This window comes from Salvelinus alpinus, chromosome 15, assembly GCF_045679555.1.
Source record: "Salvelinus alpinus chromosome 15, SLU_Salpinus.1, whole genome shotgun sequence".
Lineage (NCBI taxonomy): Eukaryota > Metazoa > Chordata > Actinopteri > Salmoniformes > Salmonidae > Salvelinus > Salvelinus alpinus.
The window spans coordinates 33325815-33344320 of NC_092100.1; the positions used below are offsets into that span (position 1 = coordinate 33325815).

The 18506-nt window shown below is 41.1% G+C and overlaps 2 protein-coding genes across 3 annotated transcripts; one reads left to right on the forward strand and one right to left on the reverse strand.

Annotated features, from left to right (window-relative positions):
- The first annotated feature begins 6383 nt into the window (after positions 1 to 6383).
- On the forward strand, positions 6384 to 7359 carry LOC139539274 (cholesterol 25-hydroxylase-like protein 1, member 1). The gene has a single exon (XM_071342130.1). The coding sequence runs from the start codon at positions 6393 to 6395 to the stop codon at positions 7299 to 7301; it is 909 nt and encodes a 302-aa protein (XP_071198231.1). The 5' UTR covers positions 6384 to 6392; the 3' UTR covers positions 7302 to 7359.
- A 2935-nt stretch (positions 7360 to 10294) lies between these two features.
- On the reverse strand, positions 10295 to 18148 carry LOC139539942 (zinc finger protein 592-like). 2 transcript variants are annotated; one of them, XM_071343382.1, is made up of 10 exons: positions 17683 to 18148; positions 17003 to 17089; positions 14600 to 16902; positions 14308 to 14486; positions 14015 to 14188; positions 13756 to 13915; positions 13379 to 13648; positions 13077 to 13186; positions 12755 to 12893; positions 10295 to 12668 (listed from the first exon to the last, which is right to left on the reverse strand). In XM_071343382.1, exons 3-10 carry the CDS (start codon positions 16880 to 16882, stop codon positions 12171 to 12173), a joined length of 3813 nt encoding a protein of 1270 aa, XP_071199483.1. In that variant the 5' UTR covers positions 16883 to 16902; positions 17003 to 17089; positions 17683 to 18148; the 3' UTR covers positions 10295 to 12170. The 2 variants fall into 2 exon arrangements, with proteins under 2 accessions (XP_071199483.1, XP_071199484.1); XM_071343383.1 differs by having other exon boundaries at positions 17679 to 18148.
- Between the last annotated feature and the right edge of the window lie 358 nt (positions 18149 to 18506).

An 18506-nucleotide genomic window follows, 5' to 3' on the forward strand; every position in this document is an offset into this window, starting at 1 on the left:
TGTGTGTAATAATTGTTGCCAGGGCCGGCAGAGTTTGTGTTTATATAGGATGTACCACCCCCACCTCAACCAATCATGTCAATACGGCGCTATGCTGAACCCACCGCATTGTTATACAATTTGGGAGGCACAGGGCATCGCCATACGGAGCTCAATTTGGCTTCCCCCAAGCCTCTGGAGACTCCACAATTGCGTCACACCCTCCGGATCACATTGTCAGATCAAGAATAAAATAGGCTTTTAGACACAAGCACTTTATACACCAAAATGACCGTTGGAACCGGTCCAGAACAGCGCTACGTCCCCCAAATATGGAATTTATTGAGTTTAAAGATGGGACTGGCTTCAGCCACCCTAGTCATAAACTGTTCTCTCTGCTACCACACGGCAAGTGGTACTGGAGCGCCAAGTCTAGGTCCAAAAGGCTTCTTAACAGCTTCTACCCCCAAGCCATAAGACACCTGAACAGCTAATCAAAGGGCTACCCAGACCCCTCTTTACACTGCTGCTACCCTCTGTTTATCATCGATGCATAGTCACTAACTCTACCTACATGTACATATTCCCTAAATTACCTCGACTAACCGGTGCCCCCGCACATTGACTCTGTACCGGTATCCCCTGTATATAGCCTCACTATTGTTATTTTACTGCTTCTGTTTAATTATTTGTTACTTTTTTTTCTTTTTTTTTTTACTTATCTATTTTTTACTTAACACTTATTTTTCTTAACATTTCTTAAAGCATTGTTAGTTAAGGGCTTGTAAGTAAGCATTTCACTGTAAGGTTTACACCCGTTGTATTCGGCGGATGTGACAAATACGATTGAATAACTGTGTCAGTGGTTTTCTCCCTTAAGCCCCTGACCTTAATTAAGTCTTAAGATTAGGTAAGATTACACATAAGATTAGGCTACACAATATGTTTAGGTCAGATTACATAAAATTGGAATCTTTGATTGAAAGTTCGTAACTCACTAATCTTCTAAAATACATTAAGACCACATTGTAAAATAACAGATGGAAAATAACAGATTTCATGGACTCTGAACTAATTATATTCCACCTTGGCCCAAACATGATATTGAGAATCAAAATAATGATTCTTGACAATTTTGATGATCTGAATAGGTCACCCCGGTGCTCTCCAATTGATATACAGATATGTAATGCTCATTAATGCTGTGGTGTTGTAGATATTATTCATTTAATAAATTATACTGATAAAGACGCATTGCAATTTTGTTTAACTTGTGATAGGTAAGATGCATAATTAACTCATAACTCAAGCAGGGACCAACAGATCTGTATCTGGTACAGTATGACTTACCGTTTTGAATAAGCTGATTAACTAACTGGTCTGGGGTAAACTGCAAGTGGGGGGAATGGTGCTGCAGGTCAGTCATTCCACGAAAAGAGTGCCCTTTTGATATTTTAAGTAGAAGTGGCATTTAATACAGTGTCTTGCAAAAGTATTCATCCCCCTTGGCGTTTTTCATATTTTGCCAAAAGACATGTGGGAGACTCCCCAAACATATGGAAGAAGGTACTCTGGTCAGAATAGACTAAAACTGAGCATTTTAGCCATCAAGGAAAACGCTATGTCTGGCGCAAACCCAACACCTCTCATCACCCCAAGAATACCATCCCCACAGTGAAGCATGGTGGTGGTGGTAGCATCATGCTGTGGGGATGTTTTTCATTGGCAGGGACTGGGAAACTGGTCAATTGAAGGATGTCGCTAAATACAGGGAAATTCTTGAGGGAACCTGTTTCAGTCTTCCAGAGATTTGAGACTGGGATGGAGGTTCACCTTCCAGCAGGACAATGACCCTAAGCATACTGCTAAAGCAACACTTGAGTGGTTTAAGGGGAAACATTTAAATGTCTTGGAATGGCCTAGTCAAAGCCCAGACCTCAATCCAATTCAGAATCTGTGGTATGACTTAAAGATTGCTGTACACCAGCGGAACCCATCCAACTTGAAGAACCTGCAGCAGTTCTGCCTTGAAGAATGGATAGATCTGCCAAGATTTTAGAGATCCCAAGAGACTTAATTGCTGCAAAAGGTGTCTCTACAAAGTATTGACTTGGGGGGGGGGGGGGTAAATAGTTATGCACGCTCAAGTTTTCCGTTTTTTTGTCTAATTTCTTGTTTGTTTCACAAGAAAAAATATTTTGCATCTTCAAAGTCGTAGGCATGTTGTGTAAATCAAATGATATAAACCCCCCAAAAATCTATTTTAATTCCAGGTTGTAAGGCAACAAAATAGGAAAAATGCCAAGGGAGGTGAATACTTTCGCAAGCCACTGTATAGACCACATGTAAAATTCAATCAATCTGAATTTGTATATGAATAAAGAGTTGCTAATGTCCCTCTGTGCAACCCCCCCCCCCCCTGTGACTTCTAGGAAGATTTTAACCCATTTAACGCAAACATTTCTCTAACTTTTCAACTCATTGTAAAGCCCTAGTTATTTTGTTTCTCTGACAGTCATTTAAATGTGTATTTATTTATTTCATGTGATTAGTGTGATTCCTTTGTCTGTCCCTCATTTTCAGGTTAACTATTCCTTTTAAAATATATTTTTGAAAGAAACATTTAATATCTAATATAGTCAAATCATAGTGTAAGAGTTCTACACTTTTTGGCAATTTTCCGGTGTTTTGGTGTGGAAAACTGAGCAGGTTATGCATAACAAGTCAACCCTGTTACCTATAGATAGGCAGGGTAGACATTTTAACGATTACATTTATTTTGTGAAGCTTGCATTCAATTCCCCCTCCTTGTTGCACACAATAAACGTCCATTCCCCCTGTTACAAGGGGATTCATGGCTGATTTAAAATTATATTGTCAATCCTGTTACTTCATTTGGCACTGAATAGGCACTTACTATAGTAATTTGTTTTATTTAACCTCTTGAGACTGCACACACTTGGCATTCTCTCAACCAGCTTCATGAGGAATGCTTTTCCAACAGTCTTGAAGGAGTTCCCACATATACTGAGCATGTGTTGGTTTTCCACTCTGCTGTCCAACTCATCCCAAACCATTTCAATTGGCTTGAGGTCGGGTGATTGTGGAGGCAAGGTCATTTGATGTAGCACTCCAGCACTCTCCTTCTTGGTCAAATAGCCCTTACACAGCCTGTAGGTGTGTTTTGGGTCATTGTCCTGTTGAAAAACAAATGATAGTCCCATTAAGCGCAAACCAGATGGTATGGCGTATTGCTGCAGAATGCTGGTTAAGTGTGCCTTGAATTCTAAATACATCACTGACAGTGTCACCAGCAAAGCACCATCACACCTCCTCCTCCATGCTTCACGGTGGGAACCACACATGCAGAGATCATCCGTGCACCTACTCCGCGTCTCACAAAGACATGGTGGTTGGAAACAAAAATCTCATCAGACCAAAGGACAGATTTCCACTGGTCTAATGTCCATTGCTTGTGTTCCTTGGCCCAAGCAAGTCTCTTCTTCATATTGGTGTCCTTTAGTAATGGTTTCTTTGCAGCAATACGACCATGAATGCCAGATTCATGCAGTCTCCCCTGAACAGTTGATGTTGAGATGTGTCTGTTACTTAAACTCTGTGAAGCATTTATTTGGGCTGCAATCTGAGGTGCAGTTACTCTAATGAACTTATCCTCTGCAGCAGGGGTAATTCTGGGTCTTCCTTTCTTGTGGCGGTCCTCATGAGAGCCAGTTTCATCATAGCGCTTGATGGTTTATGCGACTGCACTTGAAGAAATGTTCAAAGTTTTTAAAATTTTCCAGATTGACTGACCTTCATGTCTTAAAGTAATGATGGACTGTCATTTCTCTTTGGTTATTTGAGCTGTCCTGGCCATAATATGGAATTGGTATTTTACCAAATAGGGCTGTCTTCTGTATACCGCCCTACCTTGTCACAACACAACTGATTGGCTCAAGCGCATTAAGAAGGAAAGAAATTCCACAAATGAACTTTTAACAAGGCACACCTGTTAATTGAAATGCATTCCAGGTGCCTACCTCATGAAGCTGGTTGAGAGAATGCCAAGAGTATACAAACTTCTCATCAAGGCAGTGTGGCAACTTTGACGAATTTCAAATATAAAATATATTTTGGTTTGTTTAACACTTTTTTGGTTACTACATGATTCCATATGTGTTATTTCATAGTTTGTGGGCACCGTTTGTCACGTGATAGTGCAATTATTGTTTTGTTTACTGTTGTGTAGTGGCTTTGCTGGACTCCTGAAGGAGAGATTTCATTAGTACAGAAAGCATATGATATGGTTAGCATTCGTTTTGGCCTCATTTGAACATTAGAAGATTTTTATTTAAATAGTATAAAGTGAACGGGGATATATGACATCTGTGGTGATTCAGTATTATTGATAGGTTAATTAAGGTTATCTCGATCCTATGTAAGGGGCATGCATCCCACATTTCTTTTTTGCCCCACCAAGATTTACATAATAAAATCGCCACAGCTGGTACTGTGTGTATATATATATATACATACACAGTACAGTATATATACAGTATATCACAAAAGTGAGTACACCCCTCACATTTTTGTAAATATTTGAGAATATCTTTTCATGTGACAACACTGAAGAAATGACACTTTGCTACAATGTAAAGTAGTGAGTGTACAGCTTGTATAACAGTGTACATTTGCTGTCCCCTCAAAATAACTCAACACACAGCCATTAATGTCTAAACCGCTGGCAACAAAAGTGAGTACACCCCTAAGTGAAAATGTCCAAATTGGGCCCAGTGTCAATATTTTGTGTGGCCACCATCATTTTCCAGCACTGCCTTAACCCTCTTGGGCATGGAGTTCACCAGAGCTTCACAGGTTGCCACTGGAGTCCTCTTCCACTCCTCCATGACGACATCATGGAGCTGGTGGATGTTAGAGACCTTGCACTCCTCCACCTTCCGTTTGAGGATGCCCCACAGATGCTCAATAGGGTTTAGGTCTGGAGACATGCTTGGCCAGTCCATCACCTTTACCCTCAGCTTCTTTAGCAAGGCAGTGGTCGTCTTGGAGGTGTGTTTGGGGTCGTTATCATGTTGGAATACTGCCCTGCGGCCCAGTCTCCGAAGGGAGGGGATCATGCTCTGCTTCAGTATGTCACAGTACATGTTGGCATTCATGGTTCCCTCAATGAACTGTAACTCCCCAGTGCCGGCAGCACTCATGCAGCCCCAGACCATGACACTCCCACCACCATGCTTGACTGTAGGCAAGACACACTTGTCTTTGTACTCCTCACCTGGTTGCCGCCACACACGCTTGACACCATCTGAACCAAATAAGTTTATCTTGGTCTCATCAGACCACAGGACATGGTTCCAGTAATCCATGTCCTTAGTCTGCTTGTCTTCAGCAAACTGTTTGCGGGCTTTCTTGTGCATCATCTTTAGAAGAGGCTTCCTTCTGGGACGACAGCCATGCAGACCAATTTGATGCAGTGTACGGCGTATAGTCTGAGCACTAACAGGCTGACCCCCCACCCCTTCAACCTCTGCAGCAATGCTGGCAGCACTCATACATCTATTTCCCAAAGACAACCTCTGGATATGACACTGAGCACGTGCACTCAACTTCTTTGGTCGACCATGGCGAGGCCTGTTCTGAGTGGAACATGTCCAGTTAAACCGCTGTATGGTCTTGGCCACCGTGCTGCAGCTCAGTTTCAGGGTCTTGGCAATCTTCTTATAGCCCAGGCCATCGTTATGTAGAGCAACAATTATTTTTTCAGATCCTCAGAGAGTTCTTTGCCATGAGGTGCCATGTTGAACTTCCAGTGACCAGTCAGTATGAGGGAGTGTGAGAGTGATGACACCAAATTTAACACACCTGCACCCCATTCACACCTGAGACCTTGTAACACTAACGAGTCACATGACACCGGGAGGGAAAATGGCTAATTGGGCCCAATTTGGACATTTTCACTTAGGGGTGTACTCACTTTTGTTGCCAGCGGTTTAGACATTAATGGCTGTGTGTTGAGTTATTTTGAGGGGACAGCAAATTTACACTGTTATACAAGCTGTACACTCACTACTTTACATTGTAGCTAAGTGTCATTTCTTCAGTGTTGTTACATGAAAAGATATACTCAAATATTTACAAAAATGTGAGGGGTGTACTCACTTTTGTGATATACTGTATATATATAAGTTACACTACCCAAAAGGTACTCAATTAGTGGAACGACCCAGGCACCAACTTAAACTGTTCAGTGTTGAAATCTTTGTGTTTTCTGGTGGATTTTGTTAATCTTACGGAAAAGGATTTATTGTTGGAAATGAGTATTGTGAGGAAAAAATCAGCTGTCTCATTGAAGTGGGAGCAAAGTACATAGCTAAGCACTATAAAAAGGGAGAATGTCTTCTTCTCTCTGCACATTACAATCACAGGCATTCAGAGTCACCAGGATGTTGAACATCACCAAGGTTCAGTTTACTTTGAAGCTTCCTACCTTTTCCAGATCCTCAGACAGGCTTTTGCAGCCTCTATGGGACTATTTCCTTTTCAATCACTACTCCCTCATCTCCTCTCCCTTCTTCCCTGTCATGATCTGCTTCTCCAGTTACTTATTCTCCAGTCTCCCCTTTGCTGTACTAGACCTCCTGGGAGATAATGTCCCCTCCATTCACCGCTACAAGATCCAGCAAGAGAGACGTCCAACCATTCGGATGATGGCAAAGAGCATCGGAAGGGCTGTATATAACCACTTGATCTTTGTTCTGCCTGCTGTGCTGATTCAGACCTGCTTTATGCCTTCAGCGGTGCTACCTACCAGTGCTCCAACTGTGGTAGAGGTGCTCATTGATGGACTGGCTGTCCTTCTTCTTTTTGACACACAGTATTTTATGTGGCACTTTGTGCACCACAAACATCCACAACTGTATCGGTGGGTCCATGCCATCCACCATGAATACATGGCACCCTTCTCCTGGTCCACTCAGCAAATCAGCATTCCTGAACTGATAACAGTTGGATTCTGGAGCAACCTGGACCCCATCCTGTTGAAATGCCACCCTTTTACCATCTGGTGCGTCACCATCTTAAGTATCTGGATGTCAGTGGAGGACCACATAGGCTATGACCTGCCATGGGGTCTTAACCACCTGGTACCATTTGGTCTGTTAGGAGGAGCACCAGCGCATGACATGCACCACCAGAAGCCCAACAGTAACTATGCACCTTTCTTCAGCCACTGGGATAGAATTTTTGGGACTGCCATCCTGGCAGGGAAGATAACTGAGAAAAAAGTGTTTTATTCTCTGTAAATAGAAAAATTCACTATAATTATTACGTTCATACTTACTTTTTATTGCTTACTGTGCATTGTACATACAAATAAAATGTGTCTTTGTTTTTATTCATTTGTCAGTGTCGAACATCAATTGTATTAAAATGTACTACCTTTTTACACACAAGTGCAATGTTTGAAAAATTTCTAAATTAATTAGATATGGTAATTGCTGGAATTAGAGCAAAAGTAATGGTCCTTGGTAGTAATACATAGTCAAAGGATACAACTAGACAGCCAACTCCAGTTTACCATTTGCCCCAGAGGATGGAGGCAAACCATAATTTAAGCTTTTGTTTGCCTTGTCTGTTACAGTCTGATTCAGTAAAATATTTTAAAAAAAACTGGATTCTACACAATGCAGCACAAGCTTACGATTTCTTAAACAACACAAACATACTTCGTCTTTGAAGACTTAGTAAGGATTTTCCTGTTTTCGTCTGGCTTTCATATCAACAAATCTGTTTGTTGGCCAGGGGTCAAGTTGAGCCACGGGCCAAGTTTTAAGTATAGGGCAAGGAAATGTTAGAGCCAATTAAAGAAATGTATTGTTAATCCATAGCTATGTGACAAAACTAGGTAAAATCAAAAATCTATATACAGTTGAAGTTGGAAGTTTACATACACTTGTTGGAGTCATTTGTTGGAGTCGCTGTTGGAGTCATTAAAACTCGTTTTTCAACCACTCCACAAAGTTCTTGTTAACAAACTATAGTTTTGGCAAGTCAGTTAGGGCATCGTCTTTGTGCATGACACAAGTACATTTTCCCAAAATTGTTTACAGACAGATTATTTCACTTATAATTCACTGTATCACAATTCCAGTGGGTCAGAAGTTTACATACACTAAGTTGACTGTGCCTTTAAACAGCTTGGAAAATACCAGAAAATGATGTCATGGCTTTAGAAGCTTCTGATAGGCTAATTGACATCATTTGAGTCAGTTGGAGGTGTACCTGTGGATGAATTTCAAGGCCTGCCTTCAAACTCAGTGACTCTTTGCTTGACATCATGGGAAAATCAAAAGAAATCAGCCAAGACCTCAGAAAATAAATTTTAGACCTCCACAAGTCTGGTTCATCCTTGGGAGTAATTTCCAAACGCCTGAAGGTACCACGTTCATCTGTACAAACAATAGTTTCTCTAGGAGACACGTTCTGTCTCCTAGAGATGAACGTACTTTGGTGCAAAAAAGTGCAAATCAATACCAGAACAACAGCAAAGGACCTTGTGAAGATGCTGGAGGAAACAGGTACAAAATTATCTATATCCACAGTAAAACGAGTCCTATATCGACATAACCTGAAAAGCCGCTCAGCAAGGAAGAAGCCACTGCTCCAAAACCACCATAAAAAAGCCAGACTACGGTTTGCAACTGCACATGGGGACAAAGATCGTACTTTTTGGTGTCCTCTGGTCTGATGAAAAACGAAAATAGAACTGTTTGGCCATAATGACCATCGTTATGTTTGGAGGAAAAGGGGGATGCTTACAAGCCGATGAACACCATCCTAACCGTGAAGCACGCAGGTGGCAGCATCATGTTGTGGGGGTGCTTTGCTGCAGGAGGGACTGGTGCACTTCACAAAATAAATGGCATCATGAGGGTGGGAAATTATGTGGATATATTGAAACAACATCTCAAGACATCAGTCAGGAAGTTAAAGCTTGGTCGCAAATGGGTCTTCCAAATGGACAATGACCCCAAGCATACTTCCAAAGTTGTGGCAAAATGGCTTAAGGACAACAAAGTCAAGGTATTGGAGTGGCCATCACCAAGCCCTGACCTCAATCCTATAGACAATTTGTGGGCATAACTGAAAAAGCATGTGCGAGCAAGGAGGCCTACAAACCTGATTCAGTTACACCAGCTCTGTCAGGAGGAGTTGGCCAAAATTCACCCAACTTATTGTGGGAAGCTTATGGAAAGCTAGCCGAAACATTTGACCCAAGTTAAACAATTTAAAGGCAATGCTACTAAATACTAATTGAGTGTATGTAAACTTCTGACCCACTGGGAATGTGATGAAATAAATAAAAGCTGAAATAAATCATTCTCTCAACTATTATTCTGACATTTCACATTCTTAAAATATTTTTTTACTAGGATTAAATGTCGGGAATTGTGGAAAAACTGAGTTTAAATGTATTTGGCTAAGGTGTATGTAAACTTCCGACTTGAACTGTATTTAGTGCAACCGGTTTCTTCAAAAGTTTTGAGTAATGACACCACATTGGGGTTTACAGTGAAGAAAGAGGGGAGAGAGGGGCAGAGGTACTGCTGTCTAAACTATGTAAACGTGTGTCTCATGTCTCAACCGCTCTCTGCTCTCTCTGAGCTCTAGGCTAAAGCCATCACAGAGGAAAACAGATGCTCTCACTCTACTCTAGGCTAGAGCCAACACAAAAGAAGACCGATCTCTGCTCTCTCTGAGCTCTAGGCTAAAGCCAACACGAGGGAAGACCGGTCTCTGCTCTTTCTAAGCTCTAGGCTCTTCTGAACTACAGATTTTTGAGTTTAGTTAACTCTTTTGTATTTACTGATTATATGCAAGTTATGATAATTTATAAAATTTATAAAAACTGTGGTAATCAGTTTCAAAAACATTTTTATGTCAACTTAGTTACATTTCAGAAATGATATGTTATAGTTTTTGAGTAAGGTTGGACTTTGTTAAACTCAAACATTTCAAGTATTGCAACTTATACTTAAGTAACTTTGACTTATAAAGATTGTCATGTTCACTTCACCATATTGATTTAATTTAACTAGTTTTTTTATGTAATAGAAAAATCAAAATAACTAAGTTGATTTACATGAAAAATGTTAGTATACTCAAAACATTGCATGTGTTACTCATATGAAGGTTTAACGATTCACTATATTTTTTTCTGTTTTTTTTCCCCAGCACATTGTCATCAGAGAAGGGATATCAGTCATAGCAGAAGGGATCTTTTGAGGACAAAGGATGCTGATGCAGTCATGTACATGTTTATTTGCAATTATTTGAAGTAAACATTACAGCAAGGCACAATGGCCGATGCAGTTTGAATAGATATGTGATGGCTTAAGAAATAATGCTAATAAAAGGTTAATTAGCTACTGTGTACATGGGTTAGCTTACAAGTCCTTAATATTGTACATATCAAAAGTACAAAGTTTCTCTTGACAGGCTATAAAAACACTGAGATGTGAATTTTCATATCAGCCACTGAGTTAACACTGATTCTATTTAAAGCATGAACACTGATTCATATAACCACTAGACAATGAACAGTTCATACAGCACTTAAATAGAAAGTTCACAAATAAGTCAATGTGACTATAAATATCAATCTCCAAAGTAATTTATAAAATTGAATATTGTGGGAGATAATAAACATTTTACATTGCAGCAAGACCAAAGGTGAAATCTCCCAAAACATCCGAAGTTTAACAATCACTGCCATATACCGTGGAGGTAGGAAGGAAGAGCTGCACAGGTCTTTATATTCAGCTTATTTCACATTTTTCACATGCACTCAAACATGCTATAACCCTTTACATTTAATCATTGCTCTTTCAATTGCCTTAGTACACCGTTAGAAATGAGCCATTTAACACCCTGCATTATCTTGCAAAACAGATGCTCTCTCACATTCAATGAACACTCGCCAAAGATCACAATTAACTAAGAAAAACAATGACATCGCTAAGACAAGTCACCACTACTCTAAACATAGATATAAGAGCATTTTAAATTAATAAAAGCTCACTTTTATCAGGGTACAAAAGCAAGAGTACAGTAAAAAAGTGTAATATCTTTAAGCAAGGCATTTAAAGCAGCAGAAAAAATAATAACAAAGCGTTATCCCTGCCCATTTCAGTAAAAAACAGATGGGGCTGGAGAAACGTAAGCACTAGAAATTATAGCCATAGCTCTGGATGCAAGGACTGATCATTCATGATATCAAAATTATATATCTTTAACCATGTTGTACATGTCAGTTTACATTTACTAATGTATGACAGTTGAAATAAGCTCATGTTATATTTTAAGAATCAAATGGGTACATATAAATGTATAGGTCCAAAAATGGATGTAGCAACTGCTGATTGCCTCTAACTCCAACACATGTATTTTATCTTGTAGAAAAGTGCTATTTTGGTAGTTTAACCAGATTTTATAATACATTCCATATCACATACCATGTGGTATGGAATTGATATCAAATATATCTTCTGTGCTAAGTGATACCTAGGTCAGAGTAAATATTTCAACATACACATACAGTATGATAGAAGTTGCAATACTGTTACATACTGTCAGTATCATCACGACCTGCCTGAAGCACCATCTATTATAATGTACTTAAGTAGGAAACCAAACATATATGCCTGCTATAGACTAAAGCAAAGTCTATAGGCTTTTATTATATCAAATTTAATGGGAGGTTAGCCTGAGGGACAGCTCCTTGACGTTCCTGAGTCGCTTGTCAGAGTAACTGGAGTCACTAGAGAATACTGCTGAACCAAACAGTGTGCATTAACAGGTGGGTGTGGTTATGTACCAGAGGCTCTTAAAGACATTTAATACAACACATGCAAGCTTCAAAAGGTAAAATGAAAGTAAATAATTAATGATAATCTTGGCCAAAAATTACACGATTAATTTTATATTTTCAGTTGATGTGGAACATCTGCCAGTCCCAAGGGCTTGAGAAACATAAAAAGTATTTTGTTTTAAGGCAAAAAAAGAAAAGCGTGCAAAAAAAGAAAAGCGTGACTACTATTTACCAAAGAAATGGAGATAGCATTTTTTAAGATGTTCAAAATTTCTCTTATTGATTCTATTATGCCTGAAGATTATCCATGAATCTCTAGGTCAGTGTTGTATGTAGATTTAAAGGTCAATGGTCTTACTGCAGTCTCACAGTGCAACCTGGTTGGATCCTCTTCCAGTGAAGGGTCAGATTTAACTAATGGAGGTGGCAAGTCCTCTCCCTCATTCACACCCACTGTTTTCCCCACGTCCTCTTCCTGCTTCTTTCTGCGCTCATACTCCACATCCATTATTTCCTTCTTCTCTTCCTCGCGGTCTTTGACTTTGTGCACAATAAACAGGTGTCTGTTGAGAGACAGCTGAGATGCAAAACATAATCCACAGTGCAGGCATTGGGGAGAATTTTTATCGGTTTTATGCTGAGGTATGTGCTGCTGGAACTGTGTGCCATCCTCTGAGGTGAAACCACACTTAGCGCAGCGAAAGTGAGATTTCAGACGTTTGGTAGAGGAGCCTTCTAGGGCAGCACCATCCTCCCCCTCCCTCTGGGATGCCACAGCAGGTCTCTTTGAAACAAGCCTCTGCAAGTCAAAGTTAATGATTAGATTTCAAGTGTCCTTTTTGACAATCAGTAAAATGCAGAAAAAAATAAGAAAATTAAAATCACCTCTCCCAAGGCTTTGCTGGTATCTAGAGGGGTTGATTTTGACAGACTAAAGTCTGGATTTTTGATCCCATGCATCAAACTGATGTGGTTCTTCAGCATGATGTTTGTGGTGAATGTTGTCCTCTCATCTGTGCAATACCTGCACAATAAGAACAAATTATATCATATACAAAAAAATTGTCAAAATGTGGTAACCACAGCTTTGTTTTTACACGTTGGACCTTTTCCTGCAGTGCCACCCAGGGGCCAATCATTGCCAGATATGACCCAACCTTTCAGAAAGTAATGTACTTTGTAATGTAGATTTCAGGATAAATCTCACCAGCAGGTAAAGGTTTTCTTTCCATTGTGGTCATTGCGAATGTGTCTTCTCAAACTTGTGGAGGAATTGAAAGACCTCTCACACTGCCGGCATGGATACCGTTTCAGTGACTACAAAAAGCACAGAGAGAAGATTGACTTAATTAGGGTTGAGCTGACTTGGGAATTATTTCATTTCATTAAGGGCCTGAAAGATGAAAATCCCACATCTGAAATGGTCCCTAAATTATCATCTGTCCTATAGTATAATTGCTACAGCTAATTAGTTTGAATGAGCAATAGAATAACTAAGTTGCTCCTCACCCTCCCATGGTTGTTCTTCATGTGAGAGACGTAGACTTCTCGGTCAGGCAGCCAGTGTAGGCACTCTTCACAGGTCCAACCAGCATTTTTCAGATTGGTCTTCCTGTCCCGAGAGGCCAAGTTGGCACTCTTTCTGGTTGCATCAGAGTGTTCAATGGGAGTGTTTACCTTTGGCTGGTGGAATGCAGAGGTAACATCTTGGTGCTGTGCAGTCATCTCTGTTGGTTTTGTGCTTTTCTCCACCTCTTTGAAGATTCCTTCATGCACCCCCTGTAATATAGGCAGACAGCGTTGAAAAAGACAAAATGAAAAACGTAACATTATGTGCCCCATTTTATGTCAATGTGACTAGGTTGAATTTTAGGATGATGGCAAACCTTAAAATGCTGCATTAACGACTGCTTGTGGGTGAAGATTGAAGTGCACTCAGGGCACTTGAACACACAGGTTGTAAGCTTTTTGGCGTTTTGATGGAAGTGCTGAAGCAATAACTGCTTTTTCTTGAACACTGTCTCACAAGAACACTTGAAGATTAACCTGCAACAGAAAATAAACAATTAGAACGAACAATCATGTCAAACTTTAAGATGGGTTAGCAAATATGCAATTTCAGAACATGCATTTAGTTAAACTCACTGAGGAGACACTACGCTGGCGTTGTGCTTAGTTGTCAAATGCATTTGACATCCATCAGAAGACTTGAAGGCAACAGGACAGATAGTGCACTTATAGAAGATCTCACAGTGTTTCTCCTCAATGTGACTCTTCTGCACATTAAATGACATGAAAACCATATCACAGTGAAGACACCTGAAAGAAAACAAAGGACTTAGAAAAGGGGGCCAATGTTATAGAACACTTTTGTGATATGTCTCCACCGAGTCCCATTCAAGGTCCTAACAAAAGCATATACTTCAGTATTGATTTACTTATAGCCAGGCTTGCGTGCATAGTGAAGACAGTTCTCCTTCACATGCTTCTGTATGTCCACAGAGCGACTCAGCGCACCACACTCAGGGCAGCAGTAAGGGGACTTGTGGGCATGAATACGCTGGTGAGCCCGGAAGCTGCACTTGTTTGGTAGCAGCATTGGGCACACCTTACACATCTATACATGACAAAACAACACAAAGCAAAACATATAAATACTGTCATTATTACCTGGCCTATGAAAGTGAACATCTCAGCAATTATTATCGTTTCAATTCAATCTTTACTCACCAGTCCCTCCATTTCTTCCGACAGCCTCTGGTAATGGCCTGCGAGACCTCTGTAATCTGATAGCTGCTTGTTACACTCCAGGCAGCAGAGTCTGTGGCGGATGACTTTGTCTGCATAGAGGGGCATGACTGGTTGGGTTTTAGGTGAGGATAATGGGGGCACATGGGAGCCCACATGCACAGAGGATTCAGCGAGCAAAGGTACAAACATCTGTCCCTCTGCTATGGGCTTCATGGAGAGCTGTGTGCACTGCATCACCACACCTTTGTTCTTATGTTCCCGTGCATGTGCCAGCAGGGCACACTTGTTGAAGAATACCATGGTCTTAGCACAGTGGGTGCAGGCTACTTCAATGTGCACACTCCTCCTGCCATAATGATAGGCGAGACTCCTTTCTACCCCAAAGGAGTCCCCACATTCAAGACAGCAATATCCGCGTGGTGGCAAGTGGATGTTGCTCTCAGGTGGTGGGTTCAGGTTGGGTACGAATGTGGGTACAGGGTTGGCATTGTTTAACAGTCTGTTTAAATTACCTGCTGCTGTACTAGGAATGGCAGCACATGGTTTAGGGGCAGCTTTTTTTACTTGATGCACCAATGGGACAGTGCTGCACACCACAGAAGAGGAAAGTGCATGTTGTTGGCTCTGTTGATGGGAGGTGGAGCGTGCTGCGACTGATGCAGCAACACTGTGAGGGACTAGGTTCAGGTTAGCTAAGTGCATTGCCTTAGGAAGGAAGCTTGCATTGGGCGAGTTGCCTGTTTGAACTGATGAAATCCTCTTTTGTGTAGAAGGCCCGTGCTGGGCAACCGGCATAGGTCTCATAACCGGACTACTTGTATTATGAAAAATAGTTGGGGACTGCATTGGTCTTGGCCTCTTGGAGTTCCCCTTTAATTTGTCATCAGTAACCTTTGATGGCAGAATGCCAACTGGTGTACTTTTGATGGGCATATCAACAATGATATCGCTTATCACATTATGAGAGGGATAGGGAGACAAACTAGAGTAGGCCTCCTCAACAATAATTCTCTGGGATGGGGAGGACTCAACAGACAGGACCTCCTCATTTTCTGAATCAGGTACTACACTGGTAACCGTGCGCTGGATTTGCCCAGTCGTAGTTTTAATGGTCTTTATTCTGACCCTCGGTATGGCTGGGGGTGAGCCAGATGACAGTGCTGGGGATCCCTTGCCACTGCTATCACTGCAAATGCTTACAGGACTGTCAGGTGGTTTCATTAACCGCTTCACAGCTTCAGGGGGACTTCGGGGACTTTGTGGTGACATGGGCATTTTTGGACTAACATTCATGGTGCCGTCATGAGCCACTGATAAGTCTCCAGAGTTTGGTGGTTCACTGGGATAATTTCTGGCATTCAGAGCCACTAATGCCTCAAGGCAAGATGATAGTTTGGATGTTGGAGTTTTGACACATGGATGAGAGGTGGGCATCTTAGACGTTGCCACTATATTGTTACTGCTTGACTCAATAATGTTATGATCATTTGCAGGGAGCACTGCACTACTATGACAATCTCCCTTGTCCTTCTGGTCACTGGCATTACTGTCAGGCTTCACCTCTGTTCTGGTATCCTTTGCTTTGATAGATTCTCCTTTGCTCCTTGGCAGGTTCTCAAGTTCTTCACAGTCTACTTTATGGCACTGGTCAAACATGCTGTAAGACAGCTGTTTTTTATGATTGTCTGACATTGGGGGTTCTGCAGACATAAATATAGAGGCAGCAGGGAAGTAGGGTCTCTCTTGTTTTGGATGGAAATCAACCCCATTGCTTGGGGTGTCTTCAGATTCTGGACTAGAGATGGGGCTGAACTGGGAAAAGGACTGAGAGAAGGAAGGTGTTCCTTCAGGTTTTTGCTGGACGGGGGTCTTCCCTAAGAGTCCTCTTGAGCCATTCCCCTTCAAAGCACACACAAAAGACTTAGAACCACAGTGGCCTATCTGATGAGAGTCAATGGAGGCCCCTGACCCCCTGAACCCATTTTGCAATGGGTATCTGAAATGTGGGCCCTCTCCACCACTATCAGGCGACTCCTGGTGACTTGTGTTCTTCACTATAACACTGACAGCAGGAACATCAGACGCACCCACAGCTTGGTGAACAGATACACTGTCCTCCATACACATCTCTGTGTGTTTCAGCTGACCTTCTGCCTCATCATGACTCTCCTGGGTGGGCTCTTTAGCATCCAAACTGGTGGCATCAGGGATGTCAAAGGCAGCCAAAAGATCGTCAAAATCAGGGGTCTTCATGTCACCCATGTTTGAAAGCTTACAAACACCTGAGGAAAACATAAAGAGGTCAAACATGAGCACATAAACTGGGGTACCAGAGATGTGGCACATTCCCCGAAGATAGTGATGTTGAGGAGAGTTATTTACCATTTGGCTCTCAATTATGGGTTGTTGCTATAATTCTGCAGGGTTGTCAGTTGGTGTCATGATGGGCTGCTCCATCTGTGCACATACCTGAGATCAATTAATAGGTATTAGGTTTCCTTTTGTACATTATAGACATACAGTGAGCTAGCTAGCTTGTAATGCTAAAAAGTGTATTTCACTGGCTAGCTAAGTTAGCTGTCAAATAACTGCGTCTAGCCATGAGCCAAGTGGATAGTTAGGTAACTAGTAACTTGCATCTTCAGCTGGCTAGCTATCCACAGCAAAGTGTAATTGAAGTTGAGCATCAAAATTGATAACTAGATATACAATATATCACCAAACAACGCATTGTGCTGCAACATAATTGTTTAAACTGTAAATAGCCAGAACATGTGAATACAGTGGCCGGAGTTATCATGCTAGCTGTTAGTTAGCTAGGTGTGTAGCTAATGTTAGCCAGTTTGCTTGCTAATTGTCTAGCTAACGTTAGCTGGCTCGCATATTTGACACTCGCAGATCTAGCTACCATTAGCCAACTAGCGCTAAATTAGAGAGCTAGCTAACGTTAAACGACACGCTAAATCATCTACTACCGAGTGAGTTGAGGTTAGCTTTAAGATTAAAAACAAATTCGAGCATATCGTTATAGCCTAATGAGTTAAAATGTAGAATTCACCTACTTGACGATTAGTTAACATGTTGAAGCCATAATTCATCCGATTCACAGGCCTCATTATTTCGGGTGGACTTCTTAATTTGCAACAAAACAGCTAGCTTGCTTCTAGCTAATTGCTTGCTAACTCGCGAGAGCTAAACACATATGTCATCTCGCGAGTCTGAAGTGAAAATGGATTGATAAATCACAAATCGATGCAATGTTGGAAGCTATCAATGCAAACTGCTTCAGTAAATTTGATGTGGAAATTCTACAGTCCCTCTCCTGTACCATTCCTTACAGCTAGCTAGTCGCTCAGAATAACATTTTTTCTGAGCTCTCTAGCTAGCGACTTTATGGCGCATCGCCAGCTTCCTGACGCAATTCCTCTAGGATCAGTGTTGCTATCCGGAATCCTTGGGAAGTCCTTACCTTAACCTGAACCTTAATCCCTACCCTAACCATAACCCTTGCCTGACCCTCATGCTTACCTTCAAACTGCAGTTCTAATCTTAACCATTAATCCAAACCCCAACCCCTACCCTAACCATATCCCTTGCCTAACCCTAACGCTGACCTTAAACTGCAATATCAAATCAAATTGTATTGGTCACATACACACATTTAGTAGATGTTATAGCGTGTGTAGCGAAATGCTTGTTTTCCTAGCTCCAACAGTGCAATAATATCTAACAGTGCAGTAGTATTTTAAAATGATTCACAACCATACAAACCAATCTGAAAGTAAAATAATGGATTGAGCAATGTCGGAGAGGCATTGACTAAATTACAGTAGAATAGAATACAGTATATACATATGAAATGAGTAAAGCAGCATGTAAACATTAT

Coding starts and splice junctions, on each gene's coding strand:
- LOC139539274 (XM_071342130.1), top strand. CDS start 6,393: ATGTCTTCTTCTCTCTGCACATTACAATCACAGGCATTCAGAGTCACC.
- LOC139539942 (XM_071343382.1), bottom strand. CDS start 16,882: ATGGGTGACATGAAGACCCCTGATTTTGACGATCTTTTGGCTGCCTTT. Junction 13,916..14,014: donor GCCAGCGTAGTGTCTCCTCA/GTGAGTTTAACT, acceptor TTTCTGTTGCAG/GTTAATCTTCAAGTGTTCTT. Junction 12,669..12,754: donor CCAGCAAAGCCTTGGGAGAG/GTGATTTTAATT, acceptor TTTGACTTGCAG/AGGCTTGTTTCAAAGAGACC.